This window comes from Lichenostomus cassidix, chromosome 4 (genome assembly GCF_008360975.1).
Source record: "Lichenostomus cassidix isolate B80296 chromosome 4, HeHo_3.0, whole genome shotgun sequence".
Lineage (NCBI taxonomy): Eukaryota > Metazoa > Chordata > Aves > Passeriformes > Meliphagidae > Lichenostomus > Lichenostomus cassidix.
The window spans coordinates 12,084,344-12,110,409 of NC_139484.1; the positions used below are offsets into that span (position 1 = coordinate 12,084,344).

The 26,066-nt window shown below is 38.5% G+C and overlaps 1 protein-coding gene across 3 annotated transcripts in view; it reads right to left on the reverse strand.

Moving 5' to 3' along the window:
- The window catches only part of NFKB1 (nuclear factor kappa B subunit 1), a 56,103-nt gene that overhangs the window by 20,333 nt on the left and 9,704 nt on the right, over nt 1-26,066 (reverse strand). For 2 of the 3 annotated variants that reach the window (XM_085057921.1, XM_085057918.1), the window contains exons 2-10: nt 24,405-24,457; nt 23,195-23,279; nt 15,635-15,675; nt 13,419-13,517; nt 6,103-6,251; nt 4,623-4,786; nt 3,696-3,854; nt 1,976-2,080; nt 36-127 (exon numbers count right to left, since the gene is read on the reverse strand). In XM_085057921.1, the coding sequence (XP_084914047.1) occupies nt 36-127; nt 1,976-2,080; nt 3,696-3,854; nt 4,623-4,786; nt 6,103-6,251; nt 13,419-13,517; nt 15,635-15,675; nt 23,195-23,279; nt 24,405-24,449 (939 nt within the window). In that variant the 5' untranslated portion in view covers nt 24,450-24,457. The remainder of the gene's footprint in view (nt 1-35; nt 128-1,975; nt 2,081-3,695; nt 3,855-4,622; nt 4,787-6,102; nt 6,252-13,418; nt 13,518-15,634; nt 15,676-23,194; nt 23,280-24,404; nt 24,458-26,066) is intronic. The other variant, XM_085057920.1, reaches the window with a different exon arrangement.

Consider the following 26,066-nt stretch of genomic DNA (forward strand, 5'->3'; position numbering starts at 1 on the left):
AATCATTAACAAATGGGAAATGCTTTGTTACTTACCTGTCTATGTACATCCGTAGGAGAAAAATCTCCAAAACCTTCCCACATCCCACCATTCTCATCCTCCTCATAGAAACGGATTTGAATATCATCTGCAAAGAATGAAAGAAACACTCTGAGATGCTTGTGCATTTGTTTAACCTTTGGCTATGGTTATTTCAGATAAAACCCAACATGGTTACTTTTTGGCTGGATGACAGCATTACACTGTCAGAGAATGGAAGAAAAAACCCATTTTCGAGATCAAGCTTAGATCAGCCTAATCCTAATGACTTCACTGAAGTTGCTATTTACTGAGCTGTAAAAAGAGAACTAGGTTCACATCATCTTCCTATTCTGGGGTTATAAAACATTCCAGGGGAGCCTCATTTGGAACAAACATGTAAGGAGGAGAGAACTTGAAGCGTGAAATGTAGAAACCACCCTCTCCCCTCCAACAGTTTCAGTTCAAAAAAGTGTAGCAAAACCTGAAGTGCCACAGTTCAAGTTCCGCTTGCTGCTGGCAGAGTGCCACAGTGGAGCTACAGCTCAGAGACAGAGCTGGTGAGCAAGCTGCCAGTCAGCAGTGATCCATCATCCTCCAAACAGCACAGGCCAGAAACATGGCATTTGGCTTCTGCTCCTCTAAACCAGTTTCTTTTCATTCTCTTTGTATTTATTCACCTATATTTTTAGGAAAAGCATCACACTAATAAATTCCATCCGCAGCACTCCCAGTGAGAAAAAGCTAGAAAAAGCCTATTTTCTCTTAGGGTGACTGATGCAGAGCAGGCTTCTGTAGCAGACAGACTGCTTCCCCTGATCCACCACCTGCTAGTCTCAAGACTGTGAACCACCACTTCCACTGCTGTCCTGCATGCTCAAGTTCCTTCAAGCAGGAGGCTTCTGAAGGCAGTGAGGTCAGGGGAAACCCCAATCAGGCTGAGGGGAAACCCCACCTCAGGGCTTCCACTGAGTCAGACTATTATTTATTTATTTTGTGCGTAAGAGTTATGCTTTATCTCAGTCCTTCTGATGGCAGAGGGCAGATGCACTATTGAAGGAAAATAGTTCTTTCAAAGTCCCTACAAGCCCCCAAAGCTTTTTGTCTTCCTTAAGTGGTAAAAGGGCATTTACAAGAAAGAAAGATGGAAAAGGACAGCCTGCATCAACAGAAAATGTCACTGTGGTTTTCACAACATGTGCAGGGACAAATTCCAAACAGATCAGAACAGGGCACCCACTCTACCACGTAATCTACACCAGGGTGTCTCAAATACTACCTATAGCTGAAAAATACAAAGGATGTCCCTCACTCTCATCTTTTTAATTTTTAGCTTAGCCCAAATATAACCAACCACATTTAACCATTATCTTCCAATACAAAAACAAGCATCCTAATTCATACTGCCAAATTCTGACACATTCAAAGCCATGAACAGGGATTGAAAAAAAAACCTACGAGAAGTTTACACTGAACAACCTCTACCATTAGCATATACATAAAAATGAAATTATTAGCAGCAGTGCTGAACACATTAAGTTCCCATCCATGGTTAACAGAGAATGCTCATACTTATGCTTTACAATCAGGAACTTGATAATAAATCAGAAACTTCATAATAATTCAGAGCAGATGTTAGTTAATAGAGTCATACATCACCCAGTACCATCCCCACCACTTCCCCCCCAATTCCAGAACATGGGCAAGGGCAGAAACTTGAGAACAACAAAGATGATCACATGGTCTCTGTGGAGGCAAGACAAGCTGAATTTGCTTTGCAACAGACCATTTTGATCTATTAATTATCTGGACTGCTGGCTTGACTTCCAGAAAGGCTGAGTGCTTACAAATGCTGCTGCACTATAAGAGTGGGAGAACATTAAGACAGCACAGCAGGCTTTGTGTGTATTCCAGATGAACATGCTGGTGTGCCTTACTCATGACTTGTGACTCTTACCTTTCTGAACCTTGTCACAGAGCAGGTAAATCTCTTCCCCTCCTGTCACACACCCTGCTGTTCTGTCCATTCTTACAATTTTTAGGTTGGAGGCATTGGGAGCTTCTATTGAAAGGAAAGATGAAATAAAAAACCACATTACCTTTGTAGCAGCTTTAGATTTTAAGAAAAACAACCAAGCACAACACACAGAAATGCAATAGAAAGATAAGCCTCCAATATGACCTACCTGAATTTGTCTGTGTTTTTTTAAACATGACTAAATCAAGGGCTTCTCATAGGAAAGACAATCTTATATTTTCTCAGCTTTGACTGAACTATGAGTGACAAAATAAGGTCTTGGCCATCCCAGCACAATCACTGCACTAGCAAAGTAACCCAGCGGTGAACTGCACTAGTACTCATTTTATGACAACAGGGCCATACAAGAGAATTTAATTTTTTCTTCCCTGGTTTCTGACAGAATGACACTCTTGAGAGTTGTTTCCTGTTTCTCACTATCTACAGTGCTTTGTTTTACACTGTGGCTTACTTGAAAGCATGTCAGTTTTTGGCCAGTAGACTGGACAGTGATAAAAAAGCCACCTCCACAGATGCTAGTAGAGCCATCAATAGACAACCATTGGTCCTCAAGACAGAACTATCATCTGATAAGTAAAAGCAGCTGTGACAGGCAAGTTATGCTACCACAAGTTATGTCTGCTCTGCAAAGGAGGCTTGAACGGTGCCAATGAAGAGTATTTGAAAATAAAATCCCAAACAAAACCCAAGAAAAATCTTCTGAAATTAGCAATCAAGAATTCACCTTGGGAGATCAGAAACTAGTAACTGACATCTGTGTAGCAACTTTCAACAGCAGAAACATGCATACAAAATGTCCCCTTCGTTTGTCTCCTTAGTTTAGGACAAAATTTTTGACATCACTACATTTCCCACTTAACAGCAAGGAGCAGACTACAGTAGGACAGTTGCATTTAATACCTTTTGATCTAGACTTTGTCCTTAAAAAGCAATGATATAGACACCACTGCTGCACAAAGGAAAAAAAAAAGGTACTTTTTCTGAGTCATTACAGAATGACTATCAAGAACATGGGAATCCACAGCCTCAGGAAAGAAAAGTCAGGCAACCTGAAGGGTTCAAGTAAGATGAGTCAGTATTTAAACGCACAGGGAAAAACATGAAGTGAAAAAATTCACTTTAAAAAAAGACAAGTAGAGGGATGTTCTAAAAAATACTGACAGATGTAAGGGAAATGGATTGAGAGCTCTGGTTGTGTTATCTTTTAAAATACAGACAAGCAGATGGTCACAGACTGAAAGGTGTCAAATTTTCAACAAAGATAGAAACAAAGTAATGTTTTTCCTCACATCTCGTGTGACAACGCTTTGTCACAGAAAGCAACTAAAAACTGCAAAATTCAAGCCTTTCTTATGGATATAACAAGAATTTACAAAATCCTCATAATAAAAGTGGCAGGATAAAGCATGCTAACAGTAAAATAAAATCTTCCTCTATAGGTTAGATCACAGTCTATTAAACCCCAGAATGATACTGTATGTACTTGGACAGACATGGGGCTAATTATCCATGGGCTACTTACTTGTTACTCATCAAACAAGGCTAGATGAGTCTGTATACAGCCATATCCACCTGTCATTTCTGTGTGTACAAAAGCTTGCCCCTTATTAAGAAAAGAATTAAAGCCAAGTATACTTACTGCTGTCATAGATTGCATCAGATATAACAGGATCAAGTTTCCGTGTGAAGCTGCCGTTGCTGTCAGGAAGAAAGGCTGTGAACATGAGACGCACCACGCTGAGATCCATTTCCTTGGTCTGCTGGATGGCTGCCTGGCGGATGATTTCTCTTTCCCGTTCTGGAATTGACAGACAGAGGAATTAACACAAGGGGTAGGGCATCCCTAACAAAACAGAACAAGCAAACCTCCAAATGCATGGACAATGAGGAAATGTCTACTTTTACATTTGGCATCCATTGGGTTTTCCCTTTCTAAGCAGAGAAGAGCAGATATTCAAATATACTGCATTCATCCCGCAGTTTGTGCATCAGATCTTACTAAAAGTAAGTTATTTAATTAAAAGACAGACAGAAAATTATTACTTTCTGCTCTCAATTTCTGAAGGTTGTGAAAAGGACAAAGACCAGCACTAAGGACACTGGAATTCCTGGTGTAAAGAGTGATAAAAAGAAAGCTGCCCCCTCTGTGCAGTACCTGAAAGCAATGCAGACCACAGGTTTTACAGCAAGGCAGGTGACATGCACCTGAATGAAACAGCGTTCTCAAAAGGAGGTTCCTAAGTTAATTAAGGATATCATGTCTTGCTGCAATAATGCAAAATAATCCTATTTAACAGCTCATTAAACAGCCTAAGAGCAATGGACTATAGATGCAGAGGTGGGTACTGGCAGCTGTGGAAGAAAATTGCTTCATTCTCATGTATGTGTTGACAGCAGACTCTTTCTTTCAGATTCCCTAAAACATGGCAATACTCCACCTCTTAAAAGCACATAGACATTGGCTGTTGTTCTACACAAGGTCTTTTTCTGGCTAGGAACCTGTGTTTTGAGAAGCTCAACCTGTTTTTAAAGGACCAATTAAAATCAGGCCATCATTTCTACATACCAGTCAGCTGCCTGTCTCCACATCCTTCTGCCTGCATGTAGCTGAGTTCAGGATGCACCAGGAGTCCCGGGTTGTATCCCTTCTTGCAAGCATCTATCATGCGTGTTTCCAGAGTTTCAAACACTTTCTTCTTCGTGACATGAAGTATTCCAAGATTTGCAAACCTGCCAAATATTGATTGAGTGAAGTATTTTCTTAATGCTTTAGGCCAAACCTGCAGCAGGCAGCCTTTCTCCTACCAGAGGCAGCTACACAACCAAAGCCTACAGAAGGACTGTATAGGCTTACTTAGGCACTATTAGTGTTTGAGGGAAAATCTTCCATCAAGACAAATTCAGCCAAGATCACAAAATGTGTAAAACGTGCAGTGTTACATGGCAGCGATTGTATGGCTGCACAACATTAACCTATGGCCTAAGTAGTAATCTGTCAGGTTTCAGACTTCCACTGTGAAAGTAACTTACAAAACATTGGACTATCTGCTAGTCACACTTTGTTTGCTCTGTCTTGACAATGACATTAATATGTCATTCCGTACTTCTGTTAAGCAGAGCAACTGTTTAGAGTAAGCTCCATCTGTTCAAAATAGTTTGGAGAGTAAGCTAAGAAGCTGAGAACAGTGCAGTATTTTCCAAGGAAACAAGGAAAATGTTTTAAGCAAGGCTCTGGTCATTCTGCAAGACACTTCGGGTATTTATTTGAATGAAAAATTCCACAATAAAAGGTGTGCTTTTGTAAAAATCTCCTGGCACATTTAAAAATCAATTAGATCTGGAAGAACGAAAACAAGACAATAACTCAATTTTCATGTGGGTCAAGTGAGGACAGGAAAGCTGTTTCTAAACATCTGATGAAAAACAAGACAAGTTAGAAAATGAGCCAAACTTTTCAAGATGAAAAGGAGCATTTGAAATAAAGCTATTTAAATTGTTGTGCGCGGTAAAGTCAGTGCACTGGGCTTGGACATCAAAAGTTACAGTTTAAAAGAATCTCTCTCTCCCAACCTTCTCAGCTTTTTAAACTTCATCATCTTCACCAACAAAGACATTCTTGAGATCACAGAACTGAAACTCACAGCCAGCATGAAATCTGATCTAAGCCTGGAATCATAGTTGGGAGCTTCAGCTCCATTTACCGATATAAACAATTATTCTTTCAAATTAAACAAGAACAGACCAACTACAATTTCACTACAATGTTACTGCTTTAAACTTTAGAAGTTTGAATCATGTAGTATTTTCATGTTTATACATGTCTTGCATTAATTTCAAATTTACCAATCCTGCTTTATTAATACTTTTCATTACATTTCTGTTGACAGATTTCAATACAAGTAAAATATTGATCAAAATGGTAACAGAATGGTAACACTAACTGTCCCTTCTCTGATCAAAACTACTTACATTTTTATAAATGGACTTACAATACAAGTTTGGACTGCACACCAAGTGACTAAAACTCTACTAATCCCCAGACTTACCCTACAACCATGTCCTTGGGTCCTGCGTTAACTGTGCACACTCCGTCTTCGCAGAATTTCCCCACCAAGCTATGAGCATGTAAGTGGACGTATTTCCCATTAGTTACTAACTGGACAATTACTTTTGCAGGTCCAACATAATTGCAGATCTGTAAATAAATATTTAAAAAGTAGGATAGTTTGCTTACTATTTTCTTTTAATGGAACACGTAATGATTCCAGTTGAGTATTTTCTGTCAGCTAAGTACAATCAAGCTTCCATAGGAGAAATGTGTATGCATTTCTTAATGAAATACAAATGGCAAACTAACTGTACCAGATCATCACTTCCTTTTGCAATTAAACTTGACTTACAAATGGCAGAAGTACTGACTAAAAAAGCTAAACGAACTGTCTCCTAGAACATGAGTCTCAGTTTTACATTCTGGCCATTTACTCCACACTGCTCTCCTTAAGTTTCAATCAGTACACTGAATTCATAATAAACATTTTTACCAATCAAGAAGCATAGAGAAAATGGATGTATTAAACTGAAAACCCTGCATTGTTTTGTCCAGTTCAAAAAGACTTTGAAAACTATTTTTAAACATTATGATTGTTTTAAAACATTTTGGCCTCATTACAATGACTCTTCAGGTGGAGAGTTTACAGTGAATGAATTCTGTATTAATAGGCATTTTGTTAGTTCAATATGCTTCAACACATACTCCCCAGTCCAGTAACTATCTCCCTTAAGTGTACACAAGAATATATAATAAATTCCCACCCAGGATTTTGCTGTTTTGCTGTAATTTCTGCAATTTTCTGGACTAGAACGATGATAAATCATGCGCTTTCTTTCATATACCCAACTCTGAAAGCCTACAAAGCTTTTTTTCCCCTTGCCATGGTTTCTAATCACCACACATTTTTTAACAGCTTTTAATAAAACCATAATGTCAAACAATGCCTCAAAAACCCATCTAAAATTACTAATAACATACCATACTGGTAAGTTATTTGCTTTACATATATTATTTAGAACTTTATTTTCTTTCCTCACAAATAATACTCCAAGGCAGTTATAGGTTATGCACCACTTTCAAATTATGCTGAACATAAGATTACCCCACTTTTCAAAAAGCAAACATTCATTACCTTCCCTTCCAATTCACTTAATTAACCCTTTTATCAATGTTGGGCTTTTCCCCCTCCTACTCTAATTTTTCTTCTAATTTGCCTTGGGCAAAGTTCTTTGTATTACGGCAGCTTATAGATCTAATCAACCAAGGTATTAAAGGATCACGATAAACATTAAAGTGATGAATCAGTGATGAACTGAATATTTAAGGTTATATTGTTGATAAAATGCTGATAGTGAGGGATTGCCTCGATTTCACCACATTACTGAGTCCTGCTAGCTTCCTTCACTGCAGTTAACCCCTCACTTGAACCCAATCCATCACAGCTGAAACACTTTGCATATGTACAATGTGTGACCTCCCTGCCTTCCTATTCACCGCTGAAAGCAAAAAAAATCCCACCTATGAAAAAGTTGTTCCAGGAGGAGCAGGTGTGCAAAAGCCTTCTCATTATGCACTGCCCGCTAGTTAACTGTACAATACTGCAGCAATGTGTATTTCACAAGTTTCTAAGATACAAGACATAGGGTATTGTACTTCCCTCCTGTTTCCAAACTGAAATCTCTTCTGGACTGAAACAATACAGAGATGCAGAATAATCACTGCTGGACTATTTCTGTCATTTACCAGCAGGAAGAACATTCCTATGTACTTTTCACAAAGTCATCTGAAAAAAAAAAAATTACTGCATTTGGTGCTACACTATGTCAACACCACTGCTACAATTAACTTTTCAAAAAGGTAGCTTAAAAAAAATTCTTTCCATTTTACCCTCACTACACAAGCCCTTCCCTACTATAAAGCTCCCAGCACATCTGTAGCACTATATTCACTATGAGTACCATCGATGTTACAGTATCACATCAGAAAGGTTCAAGACAATCCTTCATCAGCTGTAGAAACCACAGTGAAACTCGTGTAGGACTGCTGCACGTCAAGGACTTTCCAGCCCCTGAAAGCAGAACACAGAACTGCAGTGGTAACCAGATTGTGATCTCCCCCTGTTACTCAGCTCAATGTGATCTTTGCAGTCTCCTCTCTCAGGGGAAAAAACAAAAGGGCTCTTAAAATGTAATACCTTATGTAGGTCATAAGGCAAGAAAGGACTATTTTTGCCATCCAGTCTGATGTCCTGTGCTGCAAAGGGGACAGGATGTCTCTCTGAACCATCTTCTACCCTAATTTCTTATAGACAGACTTTCCTACTTGATTTTGAGTCATTCAGGGTAACTTGGTGCCCAGCAAAACAGTCTGAGTGGTTAAATATCTTTATGTACCATAAATTAAGTATGAAATAATTTTTCAATATCCTTGAATCCTGCCACAATTTCAGAGTGATTTTAATTCTGGCACTAAGGTATACAAGTAGCTATCACCTTTTGTGTAGGAATTTAAGAAACACTGTCAAAGGCCTGAAAAGTAGAAGGTATGTTACAATGCTGAATATCTACAGAAACCCAGGCCATTATGGTTTTGACACAAAAACATAGACAGCATGAGGGGGGATAGCATGTGGGTGCTTATGGCTCAAAATCAGAGTTGTGATTAAAAAAACAGCTACTGAACTTCAAATTAATGGTGAAGGGAAAAAAGAAAATAAGGAGTTCCTGGGCAGAGTACTGTAATACTTGATTACATCCTGTACTGAAGCAGCACTCAATTGATCTGATAAAGTTAAAAGGCTACAGGCTTACATTTATCTGTTGTTTCTGTTTGAGAGATTTGTCTGAAAGACTAAAAGGACCCTGTGAACTCGAAATTAAGTCAATTTCAAAACAAGAGTAGAAAGTTTCTTCAGTTATTTCATGTCCTACCAGACCCCAGTCGATTTTTATAGCTTCCACAACTTTACAAAAATTTTATAAGAACATTTTCATAACTCAAAGATGTTTTTTCCAGTTACTCTTACAAGCAAGAAATGAAACTAAATCTTCAACAACAGGAGCAAATAATGGAAAAGACCATGTCAAACCTACAAAGCCACCAGTTACAAAAGCACCTATTTCTCTTTCCAATCCCTTTGTAATAGCAACTGCAGCCTAACCTTCTGAGTGACTACTGCTGTCCTCAAAACACATGCAATAAGAATCATCCACAGATGAGGCACCACTCACTCTTTCTAAACAGACTGTTTTTACACAGCAGTATCACACTTTTTTTCAGTTGCCAATTAAAGACAAAATATTTCAGATGTGGTATGAATTGTGTAGGCAATTGAATACTTATTTAACAGACTTCAGAAAAAGTGATGTAAAGTAACTTAAACCAATGGGAGCTGAAGATCTTCTGATCCTCTGTGAGGTCAGTCTAACACCAAAAACATGGAGCTAGGTGCTCTGCTTTACAAGCCCAGTTTAAGAGACTCAGTGCCTTCTATTCAGCCAAATCAACCATACCAGTAAAAAGCTCAAATCTCATTGAATTTAGCTTTGGCTGAATTTGGTTCAGTACAGATTTTTAAGAGGGTAAAGATTTATAACAAAAAGTCTGCTTATTCTTGTCTCATTTATTCCTTAATTCAGCTGTTAAGTGATTCTTTAACTTGTAATCAGCAATCTATATCACTCTACAATTTAATTCCTGGAAGGGGGGGGAAGCAAATAAATATGCTCCTTTTGTCACCAAGGCTCATCAACAAAGTAACTTCACTAATTTTCCATGATTTCTCCTCCTGAACTCGAAGTAAATGTGCTGAAATCCCTGATTTCAATAAGAAGTCTTATCTCCAAACTGAGGTATAATTTGGGATAGCCCCAGGACCCGACTGGGTGGGCAGTTCTGACAGTGTGCCTGGGTTCAGGGCTGCCTAACTGGTGTGCAGCTTTGATTCACAAGCCCAAGTGCACCATGCCCAAACTCTTCTGCAGAGAGATGGTGCTCTTTAGCTCAGGCACTCCTCTGAATTCAGGGCTGGAGCTCATTTACATCCAGCTCACAGAGAACATTCAACTAGAGACTGCAGCCACCCACGTAGATTTTCCCCCAGGGAGATGAAAATTCAGGACATTTCCTTCACTCCACTATTTTCAGCGTATTTTGTCACACCTAAAACTGGATCAAGCACTTCAGTGTAAAACATGGGTCTGCCCACTCTAACAGCAGTGTGAAAGATCATGGTAAATGTGTGAGGCCAGGGGAAATTTTCTATGCAAGTTTTCTCACATTTTTTCAAATATATAAAAACCAAGAAAACTATAAATAAAAAAAAAATGATAGTTAAGTATGCTGGTGATAGTATTAGACTTTCTTGTTTTATCCTTTCTTTTTACATTACTGGTTGCTTTTTACCGACAAAAAGGTAATGATGAATAAGCTGTTCAGAAGCTTTGATTTCAACTGTTATAGACAGTAAAATTTTCCAGTCCTGTGTTACTTACACTAAGTGGATGAAAATGAAATTTAAATGAAGAATTTTAGGTTGCAATCATGAAATGTAACTTCATTGTAGCATATTCATTTTCTACAACTTCTCTGATCTCCATAACAGCATGCAAAGTTACATAGAATCCTCTGAATATGAAAGATGTTTTCTACATTTTAGGATTACTATTAGCAAAGACATTATATTCCTAAACAAAGGAATATAAATCTATAAATAATTATGACAAATTAATCCCATTTTTGATATTATAGAAAAATATTCACTGTTATCTCAACTCCATTTGTCAGGACGTCCATTAAACAAGAGGTCTGACATCAGTTCCACCTTGCTGGCCACTGCAGATTTGTTTCAAGTGCAAAGATTGGCATTGCAGAACTGCTACACTAACTCCTGACCTACACCATCTACTAATATACTACACAGGAAGAGGTTAATCATGCAATTAAATACCAAAATATCATTCTCAGTGACATAGCAAAGCCTTCAACACTCCAGCCTTTACATGAGAGATATGTCTTGCTGTGTTCCAGTTTAGTTACATGTTAGTGATGATGCAGCAAGATTAAAAAAAAGGCTGTAATTGGACAATCCACATTATGCAAGAGGTCACATCACATAAATGTGTTTTCTTTTGGTCCCCAATCCATAATCCTATGAAAACAGAGAAGGGAGACTGCAATGATTTTTTTTGTGCATTGAAGATGTCTATTTTCAGGACATCCCATGGTAGGTATTGGTAAATTTTGAGAGAGTTGGCTAAGCAGAAAGCAGATCCCAATGTGAGCTGCACTGACCACGGCTGAGGTTTAAAGACCTGTCGGAAAACTTCCTTTTTTACAGTACAGCCAAAGCTCATGCTACTGTCCTTTCACTGTACTGTGATCAGTTGGTGTAGGTTTTATGATGAAAACACTGGCAAAAGAGTAAAAAAACCAAACCAAACAACAAAAAAAAATCAAAACAAAAAAAAGACCCCAGCACAACAAAAAATTACAATCTTCAATTGTGCTCCCTTCAGTTATGACAAGGTGAGCACATTCTGACAAAACACAGAAGAGACTTACAGGAAAAGGTGTGAAACACTTCTGTCTTTCCTGGCAGCACTTGAATCAAGAACAGGCACTAACAAGCAATGGCCTTGAGGAATTTACTTGTGTTCCCTTGCCAGCCTCTCCCAGCAGGTGTTGCCATGTGGGGATTTGTACTAGAAAAAAACCCCAGATGCACTCAGTAGGATGGGGGGGGGAAGGGTTGTGTGTGTAAGCTCTAGATGAAATTAAAAAGTGATGATCAATGAAATTAGAAGGTTTGATGGAAAGCCAAAGAACATTCTGCTTTCTAGTTTACTTGAGGAGAAATTCCATTTCCTTATAATTCCTTGTCATGCTATTGTGTGACCTATCATACCTTTATATAGTCAGATCTTTACATTTGCCTGGGAAACAAGTTCTTCACATGAAAAGGCTTTAGTGAAAAGGTTATTGTTAGATAATAATACAGTATCACTTGTATTATTATCATTACAAACTGGATTGGAATCCAAAGATCTGGGTCAATTGAAGTAGATGATTTTACATCTGAAGATACCAGTGAAATTGCATTCACTGGTTCATCATTACTGTCAAAACAGGAAAGAGAAAAGCAAATAAATAATTTGCCTGGGCTAGTAAGTTTTCATAGGAATTCTGCAAGGCTATATGAAATCAGCTTTCCCAGCTTTTTCTCAATTCACAAGACTAACAGCCTAGGCTACCTCGGCCAATGCTGATTATTTTCCATTACTTTATGCTTATACTGATTCATTAAGAGATACAACTGTTCCAAACTCCAGCCCTTCCCAAGAACTGCAGACATGATACACACCCACTGAGGAGAATGACGAGGAGTGGCACACGCCAAGGCAGAGGTTATTGCTTGCCACTCTTCCCTCCCCTTCTTTCCCCATAAAGGAGTAAGAAAACACCAGAATTAGAATACATTACGAAATAACACCAGAATTAGAAACATTAACCCTGCTCCTCATGAGAATCTGTAGTGCAACAGTTCAAAGATGTAATGCAATAACAGGACCAAGGTTTGCATTTCAGTTAAAAAAATACTGAAAAGACACAGTGTAGCTTTTCCAGACTTCCACGGAAAAGGAATTGCTGCAAGAACCATAGGCAATGACAGCTCTCCAATCCCAGAATGATTAATCACTTTTAAAATCTTCAAACTGTGCCTCCATAGAACATTTTTTTGATTAACTTATTTGAATTCTTTTCCAGGGGAAAAAAAAAAACAACTCAAAAAGGTCAGTGAACACCTGAACATAACACTATTCCTATTAAAATGAGAAGTTCTACATTGATTTTAAAGGAATTAAGTTCTTAAGAATGGAGTGCCCTAGAGATATTGAATATGGAGTAATATGAACAGGAAAAAAAGGAAAACGTGGTAAATAGCATCCTAGAGTGAAGTGGAATAACAGCAGACTCATGCTTTGCAATAGAAATGGAGCAATTGAGCAGCTCAGGCCTTGCTCAAACTGCACCTTAAGGAAGAGCTCTATTAGTCTCCATAACAGTAGCGAGGAGGTAAGTGCAAGTAAGTTACTGCTCAACTGCTGGCAGATGAAAATGGTGCCAAAACAAACCCACACATCTGAAGACAACTTTATTTTCAAAATCAATTACGCTTCGAAAGTTGGGATTGAAATGCAGTCTGTCTTGAGCAACTACATACAGATTTATGTTGCCATGCAGTAAGGTCCTAAACACATAATATGATGACACTTGCACTGACTTCCCAAAATTAATGCTTTCTGTCCTTACTTTGACCTGAGGGTATGATTTTTTGTTCTTTTCACTAGAAGCACCAGGCAGTCCACCGTGTGAAGGCCCTTCGCATACGTATCGGAAACGAAATCCCCTCTGTGGAAATAAAGGAAAAGAAACTTGAAAGCTGTTCAGAAACAAAACCAAAAGAGAAATAGCACACATAAGCATGAACACACACAAACGAGATTTGCCCAAATGGAAATGTTACAATTGCTCATCCCGGAAATGATGAGTGCTGGTTAGCAAAGCACCACTGAACTGTAGCCCTGGAGAAATTGCTCTATTCTCACTTTAATACACAGCAGCAACATCATTTTTTACTTTCAGTTAAGTGAAGATATTTTGAAACAGAGATCTATTTATACTCTTGAAACAGGGAAAAAAAAAACCCATGTAAAAAATGCAAGAGCAGATACTCTCTCCCAAGATTGCTGCTAGGTAGACAAAATTGAAGCAAATAATAAGGAAGTTCAAAGCATCATAAAGGGAAGAACAAGGGTGAAACAGAAACATTCCTCCCTTCTGGAAAAACCTTATGAAAACTGTATCTCCAAGCGAAATCCAGACACAGCACAAAAGCTTCAGGGGACTCTGGCTGCTTTTCATCTCAGCTACATAAATAGACATCTGAACATATTTCAGAGAACTACAAGACATTGACAACCAGTCGAGAGCACAGCTCTCCATTGATTCCATTGATGAACATCCCCTTTATTTTACACAGTAATCTATAAGGCATGAAAAATACAACTCTTAAGCAAAGGTATCTGGTAGCTTTAACTCTACTTAACAATGTATTTCAGGTGGTCCCCAATTTTGCTTTCAGATCTACTTTCCAGTCCTGCAATTTCTGGCAAAATCCCCATCTTATATAGGGCTCTCAGTGTCTTTCCAAATAGCACTAGTTAGTGTTGTAGCTTTTTTCAAGAACCATTCAGTTTCTTTCCAGTGTAGACAACTCTGAATTAGAAGTCTGTATTAGCTGAAAGTGAACAACATGCCTTAAAATTACTCTGTAAGCAGTAGCTTCAATACCTATCTCCCTAAAGCCTTTTCATGCTAAGAACTTATTTCCCAGGCAAATGGAAAGATCTGACTTTTACTGAGATACTGACCAACTGCCCTCCATGGAAACAATGGTTTCTCCTTACAGACTGTGCACTGCAGGCCCCAAAGACATGGCCTGATTCAGGATGAACTAAAACAATGAGGAAGAGGCAGCATATTCTTCCAAGAGTTTACAGTACACTGCAGTTTCACTTAGGGCTGTAATGAAGAGTCTTATTCCTGGAGGGATGCTCAAGCACAAAAATGTCTTTGGTGTGTGACTGAAACCAGTGCTGTCCACTGTCTCCTGCCAGGAAGACTGGGCTGCAGCATGCTTCTGCAGAAGACCAAGAGGAGGATGGGACTGCTTTTAGCCACTGTCCAACGAACAGCTCTATAAGGTAGGATTTTATGCAATTTAAGACAGGAAAAGCACCTCCATACTGTAATGCAGCTTGAGGAGAAATCCCTGTAATTGCTGGAGCCACCAGCTAAAGCGGAACAATACCCAGGCACACTCCAGGGCAATCTTTACCCAACAATTACTTTGTACATCACTTGCATGAAAACTAAGCAGTGCATTGCAATGACTTCTCTGCTGTCAGAGAAGCATATGTCAGTGTTTGATACATAGCAGAAAACATAGCAGAAAAAAGTTACATTCAAATACTTATCTTCATTTTTCTCGGATTATTTAAAACAGACAACCCTAACAAAAGGAATCTCAAAGGACAACTGCATTTCTTTACAAGAAAACACAAGTCAAAAGTTCCTGTAACTTGGGAATTAAGTGCTTTTATTTTTAACTTCTTGTGTTTCAAAAACCATGAAACAAATCCCAAAAATCTGCCACGTTTGATCTACTAGTTTATATTTCCAAATACTGGGGTACTGTAACAGTGACTTTTAAGATGAAGAGTCTACACTTAACAAGACATATTTTTAAAACCCTTAGGGTTTTTTGCCTTATGACACTTCCAGAGAAAGACAAAGATGAAAACAGAATAAAACATGAGAGTTAAAACTGCTCATGTTCAAGTGCCACATTTGTTCCGGGAGCTCAGCCTTTTCTGTACTCTTTTATATAAGTCATAAGTTTATTCAAAGCTGAATGTAGTAATATAGCTACCTTAGACATTTTCAAAATGTAGTCTTGTTCTTACCTGTTTTGGTTGTTCTATGATTTGAAGATATGGTCCATCCGCTAACATAAGAGAAAGAAAGAAAGAAAGAAAAGTATTAATAGAAATTGTATTTCTATTACTATAACATGTAAGTTGTAGCGGTAAGATTATGTCCTTGAATGACTTGAGATAAAATTTTTGAAAGCATCTAAGTCTCTTCAGAACTTATATTCCAATAAATTATTTAACCACTTGACAGTCTATCATTTCCAACTGAAGACCAGTGGAATAAGAAAAGGAGGATTAACTCAAAAAAGTTAGCTCAGAGGGCCTAAACGGGCAACTGATCACTCAGTTAAAACTTGAAATGGTGAATAAGAACAGGATCCTTCCCATGCCACTGACAAGCAGTCTGACTTCTTGAGCTAAAGTTGCCTTTTGTATTCAAACCCCCTAGGCTCTACAGACTATACTCACCAGCTTTTGGCCCTAGGGCTTCCTACAGAATGGGCCCTTTTGAAAGTCAGGAGACAGCCAATGGAAAGCTCTGAGGCATGGGAATACAGGAGGAATTCAAGCTGTCTCAACTGTCCCAACAGTCAGAACTGCTTAAAAAAATCCTGGCATTGAGAAGACTAAACAATTTACATTCTTTTAATAATTTCAGATACACTTTTAAATATAGTGTTCTGCTGGGCCTCTAAAAACACTGAATACACTCAATTTGACTACAAATACAGATACTATATCAAGATCCATCTTGAGCATGGTGCCAAGACACAGGATTATGTTCTACTAAAATTCTACTTGTGTCTTTTATTGTGTCTTGTGTCTTGATTAAACAACTTTCAGTCTTGTACCGTGGCTAACTTCATGCTATAAACCTCAGACAAAATTCACCAGTTTAAATTGATTTTGAGTAAACCCTAAATCCAACGAGAACTCAATGCCACTAGAGTTAAGGATTCATCACCTCTGATCAAAGCTTAGATCCCACTCTGATCATTTAGATTATTTACATCAAGAAGGCAAGCTCTCTTGGTGGATGGCTGTGAAATACCTCTTAAAATGCAAGCCACTCTTGAGTCTCAAAACAATAGTTCCAAGAGCTATGATTCCTTCCCTGTCTCTTGCCAAGATGATTTGTATTTCAGTGCTAAAAGATCAGTTGCTTTCAAAGTAGACCCCAAATTACAGCTTCACTGGGAATACCTACATAGTATATTTCCAGCCATATTCCTGTTGGAATTCTGTATCATCACTTCTACTCTGTTAAAGGCATTAATGCTAAGGAATCAAGCAAGCTCACTGGGACATGAAACCTGCAAAGCAGAAGAGCCAGAGCCGTGTGGCAGAGCCAGTGAGCACCCCCAGCCCGCTGTGCCCTGCCACATCCAAGTGGGATCTGCTGCCAAACCACCGCAGTGCCTGCAAGCACCACACCATCCAGCTACCTTAGCTACACAGCAGCAGCTGGCTCCAGCACAGAACTACATACTTGCATCAGCTTTAATCTGCCAGTAAGCCTACTGTTCAATGATAATTAAAAATAGCACAGAATTCACTAACCTATGGTTTGCGGTATGATTACATGCATCCTCTGCTCCTCAGTACAATTTCATTTTAATAAAATGTCTTTGGTCAGCACACGTCTTAAATGAACAACCTCCTCTCAACATGGAATTTTTAATAAATGCACAATAGATGAAATTAGTATTAGTATTCTGCTGCTGCAGTTATCTGACTCAGCAACTGAACTAACTTCATGCCAAAGTTATATTGCAAACGTCACAACAATTTCACATTTAAAGAGAATTTATTTCCCAAGTCCATCAATTGCACTTTCCTTTGAAAAAGTAAACAGTGCTACTTGAAGTCATGAAAAACTATTGCCTCAAGAACATATACTCATCATCTTACATTACAAAGCATGAAGAACATTTTGGACTTCATAAACATTAAAAGACGTAGAGTAATATTTAGCTTTGGCTTATGTTTCAATTTTTGTCTGTAACATATAGAGTCAAGATGAGCTGAGCTGGGTTTAAGCAATACATCAGCACCTTAAATTTAAGACCTCTTTACAGACCTCTAACCCTCCTCACAATTTAGGCACCTGAATATTTATACTTTAGCAATCCAGAAGCCATGTGTTTTCTGGGCATTGGCAGAAATAATGCACCTAAAATACAACTGTGTGTAGTTCAACTTTCAACCAAGCCTCCAGGGCATGATTTGCCAAGAAATTGTTCTTTGGCTGTTCTCCTCTTAGGATTTCATTTTCAAGGCATACCTGTTGGGTTAGCACAAAATACCATTGCCTTCTCTCAAACGTTAGCTAGAAAAGGAAGTGTTCTTATCCAATGGCTAAGTGGCTGCAGAAGTCCCCCAGAATGCAGCAGACCCAAGTTTCAACTTTTCCTCAGCCTAAGGACATTCAAACTCCTAAGAAGAGGGATATACACTGTCTTGGCACATTGGAAAAATAAAGGAAAATGCTTCATACCACTGAAATGCTTTGACCTTGCATGGCACTTGTGAAAACTCGGGAAAATTGAAAACTTAGGACTGCGGTTATTCTGCCACTTGGGGAAAAAGCTTATAAAAAGCATACAAATATGCTGATAAAAAATCCCAATGTCTTACACACTCACGCTAGAAAAGTGCCAAAAAGATGCAGCATAAATGTACAAAGCCAAATTAGATGTTTGTTATCGTTAACCCACATTATATGAATCATACAACAGTGTATTTAAAACATAACTTTTTCAGGTCTTATCTTAACCTTTGGGTTCTATGACTAATTTTTTTTTTTTTTACTAAGTAATTGTCTGGTATAGCAAACATCCAGGCATAAACGGCTTATTATTTTGCTTATGAAAAGATTTTACTTTGTGAAAGGTCTCATATAGCTGTTTTCACTGAACTCTGAATACTTCCCAGAGGCACAACCTACCACTGGCTATGTGTGGTTCCTTCTTTCTCTCATCCTTTCCCACGGGGAAAAGAAAATACCTTTAGTGTTTTGCACATGGAAGTTTTTAATATTTTGTTTCTATTAGAAGGCATGTCTGGTCTAAGCAGACAAAGAGCAGGAACCTGAAGATGAACACCTTGTAAGAGGAACTAATAATAATGAGATTTGTGATGATCCTTTGTTCCAGCCTGGAAGGTGCTTGCTTCAAGTTCTTGTTTAAAGAGCAACCCCCTTTTAAACGTTGAACAGCCACAAGAAGGAACAGTATTTAATGCATAGCTTATGTTCTACTTTTGCCCTGTGGAGAGGCTCAAGGGCACAGCCATGGAGCTGCCTCTACACAGGGATGGTTCTCATGGCTGCCAAGAGCAAAGTTTTGACAGGAGCTCTCCTCGTGCTTTGCCTGGCACTGCTACAGCTGGAAGGCCAAGAACTGCAACTACAACTACAACATGCCATCCTCCAGCCTGGGGGGCTTTGGTGCAGACTGCCACATCCTGGCCATGCTTCAGGGCTTCTTCTCCTCTCTTCTCACCTCAGTTGCCACAGACCAACTCGCATCCCGCTCCAGGGTGAGTCACAGTCCCACTTCCCCACGTCTTCAACTGCCAAGTTTCTTCATTTTCCTTCCTGCCTGAGTCAGAGGCCCTCCTGCCTCTTGACACTCCCACCACTTACATTCTTTTTTCCTCTTGACAGGCCTCACCCTCCACGCACACACTTCCAAAGGAGCACCCATCTTAGGTTCTCTCTTGATTCCTTCTTCCCACGACACCAAAGTCAAGGAAAAAGGGGTCTCTGAGGTTAGTGGGATATCCCTGCAAGCCTGGCAACTCTTATTTAACAGCTTTCCCTGTACCTAAGACTATTCAATTTAACCTGCAATGACCTGTGCACAACCTGTCTCCTCCCTGATGTCCTCACTGTTGGTGGGTCACCCTGAACAGGCATCTCACCCTTGTAATTGCTGTTTTGCTCTGTGGACATGGATGGGAAAGCTCGTAGCCTCTAGGATTTGATTGTTAAATCCCACATGGACTCTCCTGTGTCCATCCTGGCAGTGGTACCTTGCTGCTAAAAGCTCAGACTGCAGATCTAGCGCCTTAACCTTCCTGAAGGGCTGCTGCAGCATTTGCATGTCTTCCCCCTCAGGGATTCATCTGCACAGCAATACCCTCTCGAACCCCAGATCTTCAGTGTTCAAAGCATGATGTTTTAAAGCCAACAGCACACGAGGCTTTGCTTAACTTCTTCGCTCAGTTCACTCTTCAAAACACAAGCAGGAAAGATCTAGAAGAACACCAGAAACAGTATCCAAGTCTGCCTAAGCTTGTGTGAGGATTAGGGCCACTACTATGGAACTGGGAAAATGAACACTCATCTCATTTTTGGTGATGATCTGGCTTCCTTCAATCTCTAACATTATCTCTTTCTGAAAAAAAAAAAAAAAACCAACTTTTTAAAGTGCCTTCTTTTTCCCTCTATGTCCTTCCCATTTCTTCATAGCAAATGTCACACAGGGTAGGACAGAGGAGGTTAAAGAAATAACAGAAAATCAGTTTTAGCAGCCTCCAGGCAATACAGTTCAGCTCCTGATGGCCCTGCTTCAACTTCAAAGTTTTAAAAACACAAACCTCTTAATGCCAAGAGCTAGTTAGACCAAAGCCTCTAGAGGCCTAACCAGCTATGCAGTTCCCAAACCAACCTCTAACTGGCACATGTTACATGGTTGTAGATGGCCTTGTATCAACAGGAGGGGTAAGAAACATCCAACATTATAAACTGCTTTGCTCAGAGCTCTGCCTATTTCCTCTCCAACATAAGGCATCACTTGGTTTCTCCACTACACAGTGGACATGCCACTGATGTGTATCTGCTTTTGCTCTGCCTAAATGCATGCTGTGGATAACGTTTGCTCCATTCCTAATGCCACCGAGGATCAGTACCTAACCTGCCTAAGCAAAGGCAGGATACTTCCCAGGAAGCCAAAGAAGAGGCTGACTTGGGGAGGTACTGTCTTTGCTGCTGGTAGAACTTGAACCACATAACTACCTACTACAGCTTTAGAGCCAAAATAATAATAAAGCCTAATTTTTATTTAAAACTGACATATTTGAGAGAGAAAAAGGAGCAAACAAAGACACTTCAGTGCTGACAACGATGTTGAGAAAATCCTTGTCCCAACATCTCAAAGGTTTTTTACTATTACTGTAAATGTTAATGTAACAGCAGAACATCTATCACCAGAAAGTCCCCAAATTCCCCAGCTATTTGTTGAATCAGCTATGCTGGCACGACATGGCAATCCATGGTTATACATTAAACCTGTCTGCCAGTGTAACAGGTCTGACATTGGACATTTATGAATGCACAGACTGAAAGATATATGCACCACAACCAAATAATGGGGAACAATTAATGTCCTTGGTTCTTTCTGCTTTAATCATCCAACTTTCCGAGAAAAATCCTTTTAAGAACATTTATTTCAGTCTCTCCATATCTCAGCTGGAAGTACTTTTGGAAAATCCCACATGAATTTTTTAGCTGACCTTGCTGTGTAGAAAGAAATCATTAGTCCCTGCTTGAAAACCACTAAAGTAGAATATTGAAATTATTATATTACCTTATAATTGAAGAACTAGTCCACAGTAACAATGCAGTACAGCTCCAAGCAGGGGAGGAAGTAAGCATTATTGGGATACTGTTCAAGAAACAAACCACCTGCAGCACCATCAGAGGCTGTTGAAATAATCAACTTTTTTTCTAGATCTTATGATTAACTTTTTGTTTGCAATAATCTGACATCTGGGATCCTTCATGAAAACCCATTTTCTGCACAAGGAACTTGTCACCTACAGTGCAGTAGTAGACAAGAGCAGTGGCACTTAAACAGGCCTTTTTCTAAGCAATTTTGCAAATAGAGGACAGAGCTAGACTTAACTCAGTAAGAGTTTTCTGTGGCTGCAGAACTCAGTGAATTCTTAACTCCTTGACATGGCTTTGAAAACAGTTGTTTTATGCTTTAAACAGGACACAGTCATCTGAAAATTAGTTTTATATAACTGAATAATTTGTATGGAATGAGTTTGGCTTGAAGAGTACAGGGTAAGCTCAAAAGGTACATGTAAAAGAGCTCATTACAGGGAAATTTCAAAACCTTGTTTGTTGAACAGAAACTGGGAGAAAAAAAACCCTTGGTCTACAATGCACAAGCCCTTTAATCCTACACTGACGAATCTTACTTATCTGCCTTAATAAGATTACACTGTAAACAAATGATTGCAACATTAATTTGCTGCATGTTTTTCCATATTTGTCAAGAGCTTTGCTCATCAGAGCATTTTATCTTGAAACAAAATTATCTGTACCATGTGTTTTTTCATCTTTTCTTGCTACTACTCTTTCAAAAAAACAAGAATGGTTTAAACAAGGAAACACTAAAATGGTAAGCACACTTTAATTTTTATTTTAAAACCAGCATTTATTGTTACTTTAGGGTGGAATTTTACCTACAAAGGGAAATGCTAAATGCTTATTTCATTTTACCCCTTACCCCTTCACTGCTGTCAAGTGAATCAAATATTGCAATCAGAAGTGGTTTGCACTTTCAGCCAAAGAGAGTAGTTTGCAATACATAAAATACCAGCTACATCCTGGTACAACAGAGTCAAAAAGATAACAAGAGAAAGCTGCCATGGTAAAAGACAGGAATAGCTATATTGGAGCTATATATTGAAAACAACCTCCTAAGCTTAAGTAAAATTTTATTTCCTTCTTCCTTTTGTGTCAGCTATTCTAATAGATCAAGCAGGAGAAGAGAGTTTTCCAAATTCATGCCAGAAGCAATATTTATAAAGAACTTTAATAAGCAAAACCAGACCAAGGCTGATCAAGTAGCTAATACTGACTGAGCTGTAACAGACTTGTATTTGTTCTTACTGCTCTGGAAGCATACTGTAAGAAATGCTTATCAGACCTTTGCAGAATACTACTTGCTTATTTTCAGTGGTTTGTTGCAAAATTTGTCTGAACTTTCAAACTAGTGTTATTCAGGAAATTGTCAGGTGCTTCTAATACCACACTGCCACTTCACAGGAAACAGAGAAGACACTGAGAAGGAAAAACAGATTCGAATGGTACAGGAAGTTAATATTCTCTACATTTTATTAGTGAGAAACAAGCACCTCAAGAACTACTACAACAAGTGAAACGGCATTCAAAAGGAAAAACAGTACACATTACAGTCTGCAACTGGCAATACAAACATGTAACTCACTGAAGGTGCAAATTTAGAAAAAAGCCCCAAGAAAATAATTTATAAAATCGGGTCACTCAAAGATCTTTGGTCACTGTCCTGGTTTCACCTGGGAAACTGTTGAAACTTTCAGTTTCTGTACAAGCCACGAGAAAATCAGATGTGCCTCACTGCTAAAAGTTTCATGAGGGTAAGAAGAAAGATATGCAAAAAGATGTAATAAAAAATCTAGCTGACAACTTTGCAATCTAGTATAACAAAATAAAAGTCAGTAAACAAGAAAAGCCTCTGCAAAGAACTTTTCAAAAGAAAACAAACAGGAAGAATCAGCAGAACAATAGCACCATGAAACAGTAAGGGTTCCTACCTGTTCGTAGTGGTAAGTCTGAAGTGATGTAATTGGTACTATTGAATAATGCATTCATTCCCATAAACTGATCCACTGCAAACATCTATGTTGAAAGAAAATACACTCTTCACTATTACATATATACATCGTTGCATAAAACATCTATCAGCAAAGAACTTCAAAGTTTTCTGTAAATATTGAGACTGCAAACACCTTGTTGAATTACATAAACATTTTATAGCTTTTTTAATTTTGCTGGCAGAAGCAGTGCAAGCAGAGCTGACAGCACTTACCCAAGTTTCACCAAACTCATGAGACCACACCAACCTCAGCACAGTTTCTAAACACCCATTTTGCTTACATGCACTAACAGCTACAAATTCTAAAGAGCTTATGCAGTAAACTCTGAAAATCTGACCCAAGTCTTGCCCAAGGCCTTGCCACGAACCTGTGAGTTTTCATTTGCACTTCTCTGATTAAACCCCACCAGACTACATTCCTTATGTAAATATATTTACAAGCTCTAATGCAAGAAAACAGTACATCGAGGTTAAAGTTAAATTTTTAGATTTTTTTTAAAACAGTGGCATGTCTTAATTTACTGTAATTTCTGTCAGGTATAAATCTATCTTCTTCCAAAGTGGAGCAAGCATAAAGGAGAAAATACTGCTTTTTGAAAATTAAGGTGAGTAGAAATTACCTGTCTTTCACTTAAACTTTTCACCCAAGCACCATTCTCTCAGTTCAAATAATTTATTAAATTAACTAAGAAAATCAGAAAGAGCTCCTGAAGAGCTAGGCCTATGGATCTGTGTGACTGAAGAAACATTTTAGTCTTCAATGTCAATGCAAACATCACCAAAAATTACACAAAAAGGCCTTTTAGGGCATAAGGGACTTTATTTTCAGAAAGAGTCCAATGTCCACCACAGAAGAAATTTCAGAGCAAGTGTCACAGGCATGCAGGGCATAAAAGTAAGTCTTGTTTCAACTGCTAAATTCAGCAGGCCTAGCCTTCCCTCTCATTTCAGCCATTTAATCAGTGGCAAGGCACCTTACAGGTCACGTAAAAACCACCTTAGGGGAAAAAAGCCCTGATTTCTGCCAATGCAGAATGCTTTTCTATGTCCATGTTAAGCCTAGGAAATGACAGGACAGTCTGAGAGAAAGCCTAAACAGAGAGCTAGGAGAGGATAGAGGGATACTGAAAACACAGAAGCTCACTCACCTGGGGATCAGATACTCCCATAATATAGGAATCTTCTCCCGCCATTTTAAGTCCTGAAACACAAAAACATGGTTAGAACTCCCCCTTTTCTTTTGTCCAATGTACAGCAATAAAGCAGCATGGAAAATGTTCATTTAAAAGCCCCAACTCTGACACTTTTTATTTTACTCATAACATTAATGATTTCTAAAATACTTTTAAAATTCCTCTGTATTTGGAGAGGACAATGTAAGAACAAGACAGGCTACAGTAAGGATTTTCCATTGCCTACTGCCAAGAAATTAAAAATTACAGTCAAAGTCCGGAAGTCGAAATTTCTTAAAATCAGGAATTGTTTCTGTCTTTACTCTGACTATTCTGCTATTAGAGTTTAAGCAAAATCATTATCATAGAAATAGCAGAACTCTTCACTTTCATACAATAAAAAGAACATTGTGGGCATTCATGAAGGAACCCTAACAGTTTTCTTGTGTTGTATTACTAAATGCAAATAAAGATGCCGAAGAAAGAACAGACAGTATTTAAAAAAATTTTAAAATAAAACCAGGAGTCAATTACTGACTAATTTTGGACACCTTTATTTCCAGGGGTTCAGAAGTGCTCAGCACTCACAACAACTCTGTGCTGACAATGATAATTATGGATGCACTTCATATGTAACTCTTTCCCACAGGTCTACACGTAAATGTTGGACACTGGCAAAGTTTAGCTTGGCTTAGTTTTACAAGGACCAGTAGGAGACCCAGTGAATTTTCTTAGGAATGTATTAGGTCTATTAGAAAATATTAGTGTTATTTCCTCTCATGTAGATGTTACTGAAAACTACAATTTCCCCTATGCAGATCTCACTAAATAAGGCTCCCCAAGGGAATATCTGAAAATAACAGTATGAATATTTCAAGAGACTCATGTTTGCGTGCAACAGACACTGAATAATGTTAATAACTAACAAAAGACAGAAACATGTCACTGGCCCTCATATTCCACCACAATGAACATGAGCCATGTTTTCCAGCAAAGCAGAGAGAACTGTGCAAACCTACTGCACTGTCAAAGAGAAGTGCAAGAGATCAGTAAATCATTAAAGAAAAACTGAGTCACCATGTACCTTCTACAGGAACTAGAAAGGCAAATATCAAAAGGAAAATTGGAATACTTTGGTACTTCACCTAGATGGAGGCCCAACTCTGCTTGTTAACAAGCTCTAAAGGCAGCACATAGTCAGCCACTCTCCACAAAGCAGAAAATATAACAAAAATTAAAATGGAGAAATAGGAAGACACTTAATACAGAGATGACTTCAATGAAAAAAAGGTTCATGTGGATACAACTGGTTTTTAACCTAGAAAAAGAAGTACACACTTGACTGTAAATCGATTTTAGAAATATTTACTGGGCAATGTTTATTTGTAATATTTGTGCAAATATCAAATAACTGGTCATAAGAATTCAGCCAAAAGTTAAAACAGATATAACAAGCAGCCAATGTCACTGATTTTGCATTTCATCACCTAATACAACAGGATGTCAGCAAGACAAAAATACCACTCAATCACACCGTCTCACAGACACATTCTGCAAAGCATTATTTTCATCAACCATTTGCCATTCTTACTATTAATCTTTATGGAAAAGCCAACATACAAAGTAGGATAAAACCCT